This window comes from Schistocerca piceifrons, chromosome 3 (genome assembly GCF_021461385.2).
Source record: "Schistocerca piceifrons isolate TAMUIC-IGC-003096 chromosome 3, iqSchPice1.1, whole genome shotgun sequence".
Lineage (NCBI taxonomy): Eukaryota > Metazoa > Arthropoda > Insecta > Orthoptera > Acrididae > Schistocerca > Schistocerca piceifrons.
The window spans coordinates 350,445,522-350,460,179 of record NC_060140.1 but is presented as its reverse complement, the minus strand read 5'-3'; the positions used below and the strand labels follow the sequence as shown (position 1 = coordinate 350,460,179).

At 43.3% G+C, this 14,658-nt stretch overlaps 1 protein-coding gene across 1 annotated transcript in view; it reads left to right on the top strand.

Moving 5' to 3' along the window:
• Nucleotides 1-14,658, top strand: part of LOC124788655 (aminopeptidase N-like) — a 94,435-nt gene that overhangs the window by 15,452 nt on the left and 64,325 nt on the right. Inside the window, exons 3-4 of the mRNA XM_047255932.1 lie at nt 7,556-7,751; nt 14,065-14,171. Coding sequence (XP_047111888.1) covers nt 7,556-7,751; nt 14,065-14,171 — 303 coding nt within the window. The remainder of the gene's footprint in view (nt 1-7,555; nt 7,752-14,064; nt 14,172-14,658) is intronic.

The window sequence follows — 14,658 nt, the reverse complement described above, 5'->3', positions numbered from 1 at the left end:
TGGGATCTCCTCCCATACCCCTGGATCGATTGCAACAAATTTGGCAAAGAAATAGAAAGCCTTGTGAGGATCATCACTACGGAGTTTATAATCTCTTAGCTTCAATAGGACCAGAAATGAAAACATATGTGTTTTTTTCCAGTGCCTAGCACCTAGGCTGTCCTGTAGGAAAGGTAGATTGAGCAGAAATAGTTTCAGCCCACCTTATCAACTTTCTTTGCAGGGCAGCCTACATGTGAGGGGCAGGATACTGTTTTTCCCATCCCCACATATAGGCTGCCCTGAATGGCAGGCATCCTGTGTTGGTGTAGTATTGGCCTGTCTTATCGATCTGCTTTACATGATGATGAGGACAAGAAATGGTTTTTGAGCCCTAAATAATAATAATAATGTCGCGTGATGAGGGCCTCCCGTTGGGTAGACCACTCGCCTGGTGCAAGTCTTCGGATTTGACGTCACTTCGGCGACTTGCGCGTCGATGGGGATGAAATGATGATGATTAGGACAACACAACACCCAGTCCCTGAGCGGAGAAAATCTCCAACCCAGCTGGGAATCGAACCCAGGCCCTTAGGATTGACAGTCTGTCGCGCTGACCACTCAACTACTGGGGGCGGACTTTGAGCCCTAAAATGTAGACTGCCCTGTATGAGAGATGTGTTGTGCTGGAATAGTATCAGCCTAGATGGAGGGATGGATAGGGAGGTATGGAGGCTGGAGGAGATGGATAGAGAGAAGGGGAAAGGAGATGAGGAGGGAGACATGGGCAGGAGATGGACAGAGAGTGGAGGCGGAGAAGATGGTCATCACGGAGAAGGAGCAGAGGAGATGGACATAGAAAAGGTGGGGCAGGAGTGGGCAGAGAAAGGAGGAGGTGGAGATGTATAGAGAGAGGGGGTGGAGGCTCAATACCATTTCTTCCAAATCCACCAGAAACAAACGCAAAATAATTTTATTTAAAAAAGCGGATAAAGTGTCACTAGAAGCCTTCCTAAGAGACAATCTCCATTCCTTCCGAACTGACTATGCAAATGTAGACGAGATGTGTCTCAAATTCAAAGATATAGTAGCAACAGCAATTGAGAGATTCGTACCTCATAAATTGGTAAGCGATGCAACTGATCCCCCGTGGTACACGAAACAGGTCCGAACTCTGTTGCAGAGGCAACGGAAAAAGCATGCGAAATTCAGAAGAACGCGAAATCCCGAAGATTGGCTAAAATTTACAGACGCGCGAAATTTGGCACGGACGAGATACCTTTAATAGGTTCCACAACGAAACATTGTCTCGAAATTTGGTAGAAAATCCGAAGAAATTCTGGTCGTATGTAAAGTACACAAGCGGCAAGACGCAGTCAATACCTTCGCTGCGCAGTGCCGATGGTACTGTTACCGACGACTGTGCCGCTAAAGCGGAGTTATTGAACGCAGTTTTCCGAAATTCCTTCACCAGGGAAGATGATTGGAATATTCCAGAATTTGAAACACGAACAGCTGCTAGCATGAGTTTCTTAGAAGTAGATACCTTAGGGGTTGCGAAGCAACTCAAATCGGTAGATACGGGCAAGTCTTCAGGTCCAGATTGTATACCGATTAGGTTCCTTTCAGATTACGCTGATACAACAGCTCCCTACTTAGCACTCATGTACAACCGCTCGCTCACCGATAGATCTGTACCTACAGATTGGAAAATTGCGCAGGTCGCACCAGTGTTTAAGAAGGGTAGTAGGAGTAATCCATCTAACTACAGACCTATATCATTGACGTCGGTTTGCAGTAGGGTTTTGGAGCATATACTGTATTCAAACATTTCTAATCACCTCGAAGGGAACGATCTATTGATACGTAATCAGCATGGTTTCAGAAAACATCGTTCTTGTGCAACGCAGCTAGCTCTTTATTCGCACGAAGTAATGGCCGCTATCGACAGGGGATCTCAAGTTGATTCCGTATTTCTAGATTTCCGGAAAGCTTTTGACACCGTTCCTCACAAGCGGCTTCTAATCAAGCTGCGTGCCTTTGGGGTATCGTCTCAGTTGTGCGACTGGATTCGTGATTTCCTGTCAGGAAGGTCGCAGTTCGTAGTAATAGACGGCAAATCATCGAGTAAAACTGAAGTGATATCAGGTGTTCCCCAGGGAAGCGTCCTGGGACATCTGCTGTTCCTGATCTATATAAATGACCTGTGTGACAATCTGAGCAGTTCTCTTAGGTTGTTCACAGATGATGCTGTAATTTACCGTCTCGTAAGGTCATCCGAAGACCAGTATCAGGTGCAAAGCGATTTAGAGAAGATTGCTGTATGGTGTGGCAGGTGGCAGTTGACGCTAAATAACGAAAAGTGTGAAGTGATCCACATGAGTTCCAAAAGAAATCCGTTGGAATTCGATTACTCGATAAATAGTATAATTCTCAAGGCTGTCAATTCAACTAAGTACCTGGGTGTTAAAATTACGAACAACATCAGTTGGAAAGACCACATAGATAATATTGTGGGGAAGGCGAGCCAAAGGTTGCGTTTCATTGGCAGGACACTTAGAAGATGCAACAAGTCCACTAAAGAGACAGCTTACACTACACTCGTTCGTCCTCTGTTAGAATATTGCTGCGCGGTGTGGGATGCTTACCAGGTGGGATTGACGGAGGACATCGAAAGGGTGCAAAAAAGGGCAGCTCGTTTTGTATTATCACGTAGTAGGGGAGAGAGTGTGGCAGATATGATGCGCGAATTGGGATGGAAGTCATTACAGCAAAGACGTTTTTCGTCGCGGCGAGATCTATTTACGAAATTTCAGTCCCCAACTTTCTCTTCCGAATGCGAAAATATTTTGTTGAGCCCAACCTACATAGGTAGGAATTATCATCAAAATAAAATAAGAGAAATCAGAGCTCGAACAGAAAGGTTTAGGTGTTCGTTTTTCCCGAGCGCTGTTCGAGAGTGGAATAGTAGAGAGATAGTATGATTGTGGTTCGACGAACCCTCTGCCAAGCACTTAAATGTGAATTGCAGAGTAGTCATGTAGATGTAGATGTAGAAAGGGGGAGGAGGAGAGAGGGAGGAGGAGGAGGAGATACAGAGACAGAGGGGAGGAGATAGACGTGGATGGACAGTCATATGGAAGAAGAGGTGGCAATATAGAGGGGAGGGGGAGGAGTTCTTCCTGCATTATGGTCATCAATGATACTCTTTCATGCTCCTATAACATGTTTTCTACTACCATCCACTCACATTCCATTATTTCACATTTTGGTCAGTTGTTTCTTGCCATCCAGTAAATGACTTCATTGGTCCACCCTTCTCCACTGTATTTTCATTACTTTAATTCCAGTCACTTATCTGATTGATTTTTATCTGATTGATTTCTTGGTTTCATATGATTCTTGATAATTTCCAAAATTTTTCTCACCATTTCTGCTGAGCAATCCACGATATTTGAATAGTTTCTGCATTGCAAGTCGATGTCTCATTGACATAAGTCAAAACTTTTAATGATCGAAAACCGCAAATGTTATGTCCACACACATTGAAATCTTCCTTGAAAACTCTATTTAGTTAACGAAAAGTAGAGCAAAACAATTTTAGATTCTAGAATGAAATTTTCACTCTACAGCGGAGTGTGCGCTGATGTGAAACTTCCTGGCAGATTAAAACTGAGTGCCGGACCGAGACTCGAACTCGGGACCTTTGCCTTTCGGGAGCAAGTGCTCTACCAACTGAGCTACCCAAGCGCGACTGACGCCCGGTCCTCACAGCTTTACTTCTGCCAGTACCTCGTCTCCTACCTTCCAAACTATACAGAAGCTCTCCTGCGAACCTTGCAGAACTAGCACTCCTGAAAGAAAGGATACTGCGGAGACATGGCTTAGCCACAGCCTGGGGGATGTTTCTAGAATGAAATTTTCACTATACAGCGGAGCGTGCGCTGATATGAAACGGGTGCTTGGGTAGCTCATTTGGTAGAGCACTTGCCCGCGAAAGGCAAAGGTCCCGAGTTCGAGACTCGGTCCGGCACACACTTTTAATCTACCAGGAAGTTTCAATTTTAGATTCCTTTTATTTATTTGCCTGTCCCTCCAGAGATATTCAACTATTTTAGATACAAAAACTCATCAACGTGCTTTATGACTTTCTTATTAATTTGTGTTTTTATAGATGCATTACTTATCAGTTACTTTAGTTCTATTATGATCGATTCTCTGGATTACTTTCAAATTTCATTGTCAAAGTTCATCTGGTGTAAAGCAGAACGTCTGGATACTGATTCGGGAGATTTAATATCTGTATGATTAACTTGTGTTCGGTGTCTGTTGTTGACAAAATGTTGTCTTAAAAATGCGTATGGAACTGCATTAAAAAGACGCAAGAGAGTGTTAAAAGAATCATCTCTGCTATTCAGTATGATACATGACTGTTGAAAGTAGCATAACTGTGGTGTCACCGCCAGACACCACACTTGCTAGGTGGTAGCCTTTAAATCGGCCGCGGTCCGTTAGTATACGTCGGACCCGCGTGTCGCTACTATCAGTGATTGCAGACCGAGCGCCGCCACACGGCAGGTCTAGAGAGACTTCCTAGCACTCGCCCCAGTTGTACAACCGACTTTGCTAGCGATGGTTCACTGACAAAATACGCTCTCATTTGCCGAGACGATAGTTAGCAAAGCGTTCAGCTACGTCATTTGCTACGACCTAGCAAGGCGCCATTATCAGTTGCTATTGATCTTGTGATGCATGTACCCCAGACCGACGTTCACCATTAATGGATTAAAGTTAAGTATTCCACCAGGTACGTCCGTTTTTCTAAATTCTAATTTCCTTGTCCTGTTCCAGACCTCACGCCAGCCTGCGTGAGCTAAAACGCGTGCCTTTCGGCTTCCTCTATTATTTAGGTGTTGGCTCTCCTGCCAACCCACAACAATAACTGATGAAACACACATCAGCGCTGTACAAACAAGAGTACTGAGTGCCATAAGCAGAGACACTGAATGAGATCACTTCTGTTGGAATTACATGATATAAAATTCACAAAAAATTGTAAATATATAGTTTGAGTGGAACATGCCTAAATGCACGTAAATAAGGACCCTATATTCATCTTATTTATTCAGCATTAGTGACAATTTAGGAAAAGTGAGTGTATCATGGTTGTTCATAAAGTAGTGACTAGAAAAAAAACAGTAAGTTTTGTTTCCTTCATGTAATGTTGAATGATTATTTGAATTCGTACAGATAAATTTCTTACATTATATGATTTTGTGGCATTTTATGACTTTACCCAGTCAACACATTTTGAGATGTATGAACATATGTGTTCCGTCTTGGATGATGTATAGTATGAAGTATTCACTCTTCCCCCAGAAGAGTTATTAAGTTTCTTTAGATCCATGTAAAACGCAGGTCAGTTTTCATATGAAATATTATTAATTATTTTGTTGCTTTTTATTTTTATGTGCCGCTTCTATTATGGACTAGTTGTTGTCCAAGTTTATCAATATGTTATGTGAATGTCGGTCTCCTTTAAAAAGTTGACTGCCTTCTTAACAACATTCCCCAGGTGTGGCATGCTGGTATATTTTATATTTCCGTTACTATTTTCAAATTAGAATGTGTCCTAGGTTATGATATAATGTAGTTACGGAAAATATTATTTGGCTCTGCGACGGAGGAAACCTTGTAAAATGATAGAAAAGCTTAATGTTGTAACCAAAAGAGCTAAAAATGGAGCAACATGGTCGGAATAATACACTTCTTGTTATTTTATACACAATTACAGAATATGTGGATATACATTCATAAATGTTTTCGGATATAGACTGAGGTGACTAAAGTCATGAGATAGCATGTGGACACATCAGGTGACGGTAGTATCGCATACACAAGGTATAAAAGGGCTGTGCAATGGAGGAGCTGTCATATGTGCTCAGGTGATTCACATGAAAAGGTTTTCTACGTAATTGTGGCCGCAAGACGAGAATTAAATGATAGTTGCAGCTAGATGAATGGGACATTCTATTTCGGATATTGTTAGGAATTTAGTTTTCTGAAATCCACAGTGTGAAGAGTGCGCCGAGAATACCACATTTCAGGCATTACCTCCCACCACAGACAACACAGTGGCCGACGGCCTTCACTTAACGAGTGAGAGCAGGATCGTTTGCATAGAGTTTTCGGTGCTAACATACTAGCAACACGGCCTGAAATAACCACAAAAAATCATTGTGGGACGTACGAGGACTGTATACATTAGGACACTACGGCGAAATTTTGTGTTAATGGGCTATCGTAGCAGACGACCGACGTGTGTTCCTTTGCTAGCAGCACTTCGCTTTCAACACCTCTCGTGAGTTACTGACCATATCGGTTACACCCTAGACGACTAGAAAATCGTGGGCTGCCCAGGTGAATACTGACTGCAGTAGGTAATAATTAATGGTCGGGTTCGAGTGCGGCACGGATCCCACGAATTCATGAACCCATGTTGTCAACAAGGCCCTGTGCAAGCTTGTGGTGGCTCAAAGATGGTGTGGGCTGCCTTTACATGGCACTGGCTGGGTCTTCTGGTCAAACTGATCCGATCACTGACTGGAAACGATAATATTGAGCAACTTGCATGCCATTTGCAGACATTCATTGGCTTCATGTTCCCAGGCAACGATGGAATTTTTATGGATGACAGTGCTCCATGTCACCGGGCCACAATTGTCGGCGACTGGTTTGAGGAACTTTCTGGACAGTTCAAGCGAATTATTTGGCCACCCAGATCGGCCGACATGAATCCCATAGAACATTTATGGGTCATAATCGAGAGGTCACTTCATGCACAAAATCCTGCACCGGTAACACTTTGGCAATTATGAACAGTTGTACAGGCAGCATGGCCCAATATTTCTGCAGGGGACTTACAGCGACTTGTTGAATACAAACCGCTTCGAGTTGGTACAATGCGCCATGCGAAGGGAGGTCCGACACGATATTAGGAGGTATCCAATGATTTTTGACACCTCATTATACTTTGACCATCTTCCGATCAAATGCGTCACAGGAGGCACTTGGCCAACAACGCATTTACACCATACGTTTTCCTCAACTGAAAAAAAAACTGTTTAATTGCCAGCTGACGCCTACAACATATATAATCTGAAGATAATGACCAAACCACGGTATAACTATAGGCGTATTCCGCGACTGTGTCTAAAATGACAAATGTATGTAATTCATCAAAAACTTTTCTCCACAGGCAGAATGTCATTTTATTTTCAAAATTGTCTGAATCGCCATCATATATGAATGAAACTCAAGTTATTTGTGATGGAAGGTGGAGCTTACATATACTTTACATTAACTTACTACGCAGTGCAGTATTTTTTTCCTGCCTGAATCTATGTTGCTTTTAGAGCAACTACGTTACATGTCCCCGAAACCACTGAGGACGTCACTATGCTCTCAAAAAGAAAAGTTTATATTTTAAAGAATGGAGCTCTTTGTCTGTGCCAATTCACATTAGACGCCCGATTCTTGTTTTTTTTTTTTTTTTTTTTTTTTTTTTTTTTTCTAGGGAACAACCGTTCAGATTTTACGGCTCTACCTTCATAGAGGTGGAAGTTGTGCGCGACACGCCCACACTCACGATGCACGCAGACGTCGACATAGTGACTGTGTCCGTCATGTTGACCAATGGTACCCTCATCGGCGCCAGTCACGAACCGCTGCAGGACGGCAGCAACTTCCTCGTCATCACCCTCCAAGAGCAGGTGAGTGTCTCCATAGGATTTACAAAAACAAACAGCTCTCTTACCTGTGCAGTTCAGCGAAAATTCAGTCCAGTATAGAAAATATTTGTTACTATGTAATTTCAGTTACTTTTACAGAACTTTAAAAATTTAGTTATTTCTCGTCTTCCATATGTACCCCTGAAGCGTGTTTGATTGGCGGTTTAGTTTGCGAAATAACGACGTAATCCAGGCTTCTATCGAACACCTGCGTTGAATTTTTTGCCTCTGGTATGATAAACAAACCAGCTGAAACATTCGGTGGGAAATTATTTTTAAGTATAGTACAAGTACGTACAGTACAAGGACGAAATTCAAACAACACTCCAAAACACAGACGATGACAAAGTAAGATGAAGTCGTGCGGCATGAATCGCTGGGAGACCCAATATGGCAATTTCAGCCACGTAACTGGAAATTTTTTCGCTATCCTTCGCGCACACAGGCAACTTTCCTTTGTGAAGTATGAGACCTGTGTGCGTACGAGCATCTGTTAGGTATAGGTCACTATAATGTATGTGTGTATGTGTGTGTGTGTGTGTGTGTGTGTGTGTGTGTGTGTGTAGTGTCATGTTCATGCTGGAGATATGTTCATGCTTTAGATGATGAGAGAAGAGAAAGGCTGAAACGCTGTGCCAGCACACAGCCCTCTCCTCTCGAAGAGAACCATGGGGGACCGCCGAACTTGTCGTCCCCGTTCGACGGACGGATCACCATCAAGGTCATATGCCCTCACTTCATGAGACAATGCGGAGAAGTTTGGCATCTAAACCAGGTTACTGGCCCAAAGCCTGATGATAGGGAACTTAACGCCACCACCTCTACTTCCCCCTGCTGGTGAAATACTGGCAGTAAAAATTTCCTCCACCACCAGTATTCGAACCGGTTTACCTGTGGCTCGAGTGCCAATGCGGAGTTTGTTTTTTTTTTTGTTTTTTTTTTTTTGTTATCTCATTTTCGTTCGTTGCATCTGCTTGGGGCGGACGTCGCAAGACACCCGTTTCAGTTCGTCGTTGATCCATTAACTTAGTTTTTTTTACTAAACCGGCACGCTGGGGTGTACAAGAAAATAGACTTCTCAATGGACGAAATATTCTTTCTTTTGCTTACGCCTTTTTCCCGCAGGTACGCAGGGTCGGCATGGTTAATCGGAATTGGCAATGTTAGATTAAAGGTGGCCGGATGCCCTTCCTGCCGCCACCCCGGACCTCCCGGAACGGAATTAGTGTACCCCAAATGACTGCGACTAGTGTAGTCCATGGAATAATGCGAAAGTGTCCATAGGTCTGCATGCCATGTAACTGAGGCGGGATGTGGGGACCAGCCCGGTATTCACCTAGGGGGATGTCGAAAACCGCCTAAAAACCACATCCAGGCTGGCCGGCACATCGACTGTCGCCGTTAATCTGCCGGGCGGATCTCAATGGACGAAATATGCACTGCAATAAAAAACTTAAAAACGGAAAATCTCCAGGGCATGACGGCACAGTTAATGAATTAATAAGATAGGTGGGCAAGAACAATATCAACAACTTAGTACTTTATTTTACAGTATTATGAAGGAAAGTAGTATACCGAGCTAATGGAAAGAAAGCATTGCAATTGCAGTATATAAAAAGGGAGATAAACAATTACCCTGCTGGATACCATCTAAGAACTGGTAACATGAGTAATCAGAGACACATAACAGAATGACATAAAAGTAAACGAAGAACAGCAAGGTTTCAGGAAAAACAGAGGCACAATAGATGATATTTACGTGCCAAGACACATTGTCGGGAAATCCAGAGTTTGACAACTCTTATACAAGTCTCGCAAAATGGCCACAACGAGAAAATTCGAGAATTTATTCCCGCTTTCCACTCTTGAATGGATCAGGGAAGGGGGGATCAGTTAATGGTATCAGAAGTACCCTAGGCGAACACGATCAGGTGGCAAGCGGGTATTGATGGAGATGTAGAATGATCCAGCCTATCAGTGTCAAAAGCCTTTGTTTAGATTAGAAAAAAAGATATAACTCACGTCTTAATCGACAAGACAGTGCGAGAGAGCATGGTCAAAATCATAGAAGATAGGTGCATGATGTACTACAATGAGAATTAAAACATGCGAATGATTGGCAGGTGAAAAATAATAATAGATGAAGGAAGCATGGAAGGAAAGTCATTAAGCCCACCCCAGTTTAATAATAGTTTTTATCATTGATGACGTAATAGAGAAAGCAGAATATTAAATGTATATATTATAGCCGTCCAGAGTAGCCGAGCGGTTCTAGGCGCTACAGTCTGGAACCGCGCGACCGCTACGGTCGCAGGTTCGAATCCTGCCTCGGGCATGGTTGTGTGTGATGTCCTTAGGTTAGATAGGTTTAAGTAGTTCTAAGTTCTAGGGGAGTGATGACCTCATAAGTTAAGTCCAATAGTGCTCAGATCCGTTTGAACCATTTTTTTTTGTATATATTATATACACTGAAGAGCCAAAGAACCTGGTATCCCTGCCCAGTATCGTGTAGGGCCCCCGCGAACACAAAGAAAAGCCGCAGCATGACGTGACATGAACAGAAGTAGTGCTGGAGGGAATTGATACCTTGAATAGTGCAGGGCTGTCCATAAATTCGTAAGAGTACGAGAGAGTGCAGATCTCTTCTGAACAGCACGTCTCAAGGCATCCCAGATATGCTCAATAATGTTCATGTCTGGGGAGTTTGGTGGCCAGCGGAACTGTTTAAATTCAAAGGAGCGTTCTTAGAGCCACTTTGCAGCAATTCTGGAAGTGTGGTGTGTCTCATTGTCCTTCTGTAATTTCCCAAGTCCGTCGGAACGCACAATGGACATGAGTATATGCAGATGATCAGACAGGGTGCTTACGTACGTGTCACCTGTCACAGTCTTATCTAGACGTATCAGGGGTCCGATATCACTCCAACTGCACGCGTCTCGCATAATTACAGAACCTCTACCAGCTTGAACAGTCCCCTGCTGACATGCAGGTCCATGGATTCATGAGGTTGACTCTATAGCCGTACAAGTCGACCCGTTCGATATAATTTGAAACGACACTCGTCCGTCCAGGCAACATGTTCCCAATCATCATTAGTCCAACGTCGGTGTTGACCGGCCCAGGCGAGGCGTGAACCTTTCTGTTATGTAGTCGTCAAGGGAACACGAGTGGGTCTTCGGCTCCGAAAGCCCATATCGATGAAGTTTCATTGAGTGTTTCGCACACTGATACTTGATGGCCCAACATTGAAATCTGCAGCAGTTTACCGAAGGGTTGCACTTCTGTCTCGTTAAACGATGTCGGCCGGAGTGGCCGTGCGGTTCTAGGCGCTACAGTCTGCAACCGAGCGATCGCTACGGTCGCAGGTTCGAATCCTGCCTCGGGCATTGATGTGTGTGATGTCCTTAGGTTAGTTAGGCTTAATTATTTCTATGTTCTAGGCGACTGATGACCTCAGAAATTAAGTCGCATAGTGCTCAGAGCCATTTCGTTAAGCGATTCTCTTCAGTCGTCGTCGTTCCCGGTCTTACATGATCTTTTTTCCGACAGCAGAGATGTCGGAGATTTGATGTTTTACCAGATTCTTTATATTCATGGTACACTCGCGAAATGGTCGTCCGGGAAAATCCTCACTTCATTGCTGCCTCGGAGATGTTGTGTCCCTTCATTCGTGCGCCGACTATAACACCACGTTCAAAGTCACTTAAATCTTGATAACCTACCATTGTAGCAGCAGTATCCGATCTAACAACTGTGCCAGACAATTTTCTTATACAGGCGTTGCCGACCGCAGCACCGTATTTTGCCCGGTTACGTACCCCTGTATTTGAATACCCATGCCTATATCAGTTTATTTGGCGCTTCAGTATATTATTTTAATGATGCTGTACTGATAGCAGATAATATGGATAATTTTCACTGGTTAATTCACCAATTCAGTAAAAGAGCTAAGCAGTATAACATGGAAATCTCATCTAAATATCAAAGAGTATGGTAACATCAAAATCATCTGTAGATTTAAATTAGAAGCACATGAAGTGTCAACTGAATAAGTGATGAGCTTTAATTATGTAGGGAGTTATCACCAGCCATAAAAACGTAACCACGAAAACGATTAAGCATGTGACAGAGGCCGTAAGGGTAGCCGGATGCCTGCAAAATACTGTATGGAGAAACAAATTTGTGCGCAAATGAGGGCAAAATAAAAATATATAAAAGCAATGAGGTGTCCTACTATGACCTATGCAGAAGAAACTACAGCGGAAACGACAAGATAAAAGTTTACAGCAGGGGAAGTGAAGGTACTAAAATACATCCAAGGAGTAACCATGTGAGACCATAGAACAAATATATCGATAAGGGATCTGTTTAAATGATGAAGACAAGATTAGAGGATTGGAAGGTTGATGTGGGAAGGATGGACCCCGAGAAACCAGTTAAAATTTGTAAGCGTGGACGACCGAAGTGGAAACGTCTACCCAAATGATCACTCAAAATATGGGATAACAGTTGGTCCAATACATCAGGGGAAACCCTAATCAGCAGAAGGAGATCCTGCTCCGCATTTAATACGCCTTATGGGTTAACGACGAGGGCTGGTAAGATAGGCAGTCTGGTTGTAGTTTATAGGAGGTTGCCGACAGCCACCTATATGAATACCAGGCTAGTATCGACGTCCTGCCTCAGTTACACGCTACGCAAACAATTGGTAAACGTCCTCACACTTTAATTTCAGATTCACTGTAGATGTAAACAGATGGGATGCACAAATTCGGTGCATGGGGTGGGGAGGGGGAGTGGGGGGGGGGGGCGGTCACGGCATTAGGAATGGCATCTGAATACCAACTGCCATTAAAACAGGCAGTAACACGTGGCTTATGACAAATGCAGGCCCCACTGAAAAACGGAAGCAGATGAGGAAGTGGGAAGAAGACAAATAAAGGAGATTGTGTCATACATGACATTACCAGACAACAACCGAACGAAGTGACGCAGTGGTTAGACACTGGACTCGCATTCGGGAGGACGACGGTTCAATCCCGCGTCCGGCCATCCTGATTTAGGTTTTCCGTGATTTCCCTAAATCGCTCCAGGCAAATGCCGGGATGGTTCCTTTCAAAGGGCACGGCCGACTTCCTTCCCTGTCCTTCCCTAATCCGATGAGACCGATGACCTCGCTGTCTGGCCTCCTTCCCCAAAACAACCAACCAACCAGACAACAGGAACAATACTAGGCGTGACGATGAGCAAAAGACTATTCATATATGATGAACACCATGAGAGCTCACTGCACACGACAACATCCACTCCGTTGTCAGCATCTTGACCTTCGAAACTTCTGAATGGCGTCTGGTGATCAGTCTGCTGTGAGTTATTAAATTACAACAAAAAAATGCGAACTAGAGAAAGATGTGTAAAAAGTGTAAACGTTACATAAAAACTTGAGAAAGAAAAGCTGACCACAGAGAAGCTGCAATATGACTTTATTTAGTATGTGAGTAGTTTCGGTAGTATTATCGTATAATGGTCGACGCAATCAAATTATACTGCTTGATAGTACGAGCCATTGTAATCTTATTCTACGATGGCAGTGTTTTACCCAGCGAAACAGTGTGATTTGATTGTATCGACCAGAAGAACATAATATTATCGAAACAAGTCGTTGAATAAGTGAAGTCTTCCATATTTACGTACTTCGAAGCTCAGAAGAACCAACTACTGAAAATATATGAAACAAATCACATTCATAATTGAGACTTATAATCTGGCAAGTAAGTTAATTTCAATGTCGAAGCACAAGAATAATAATTTACATCACCCTAATGATACAGCTAAGTGTACTTGATAAACTTTAAAATATATTTCAACTCAGTAATTTTTATTCCAAAAACGAATCTGTTTCTTAGCTGTAGACGCTCTCTGTTCTAGACGACACACAAACGGAATATAGCGTGACGCCAATATTTTGAAGTTCAAATTTCCTAATAATCGTTACCAAACGAAGCGACACAGTCATTAAAACGCTATGGTCGTAATCGTGGTACAAATCACTAGGTATCATTTATTTTTAGGTTTCCTGTGATTTCCTTATATAACCTCGGGAAAATGCTCTGATCTCTTGAAATATGCCACAAGTGCTCTATTCGTTGTTTTCCTCAAGCTGTGCTTTAACCTCTAACGACTGCCGTGTCGACCAGATTCTACGCTTCAACCTGCCTTACTTTCTGGAGATTACTAAGCTACGTGTTTGGACAGAGGGTGGAGATACCAACAAAATTTGTGGCTCTTGTCGCAGGTTTTTGCCGGTGACCGATTGACTGTGGTCCTCGAATTCGTTGGTGATGTTCGTGAGCGGTACAACGGCTTCTACCGCAGCTCGTACGAGCAAGATGGAGAGACCAGGTGAGTAGCAATTCGACAAAAATTCTTTGAATGTTACACACTGCCGAAAAAACCTAGACGATGGAGTTCAAAGTGTACAGTACTTACAAATAAAACATACTGTCAGCAGATGTTTTATGGGAATAGTTATAGCGCGTCATTCAATAGCACAAAAGCATTAAAAAATTCTGCTGATTGTTACTGAACATGTGATGCTACTACCAGCCTAGTAGCAATTCGTTACCATGCATCCGGCCACTACGGCCGGCGGGCCTGTCTCATGAAGAGCCACATGAACTTGGTTAGCTTGAGCGAAGTTCCTTCAGACTGGTGCGGTGTGCGGCGTACTCCCCAGCAGTGAAACACAGAGTAAGAGCGGGTGTGTGGAGAACGCTGCGCTGCGCTCCCCATGTGGTGTTACTTTGCAGGTAATGTTCCTGATGCATATCTTCTATCAAGCGTTTGTACATTGTAGTCGAAATAGTAAAGCACGATCAAACTTTGGTTT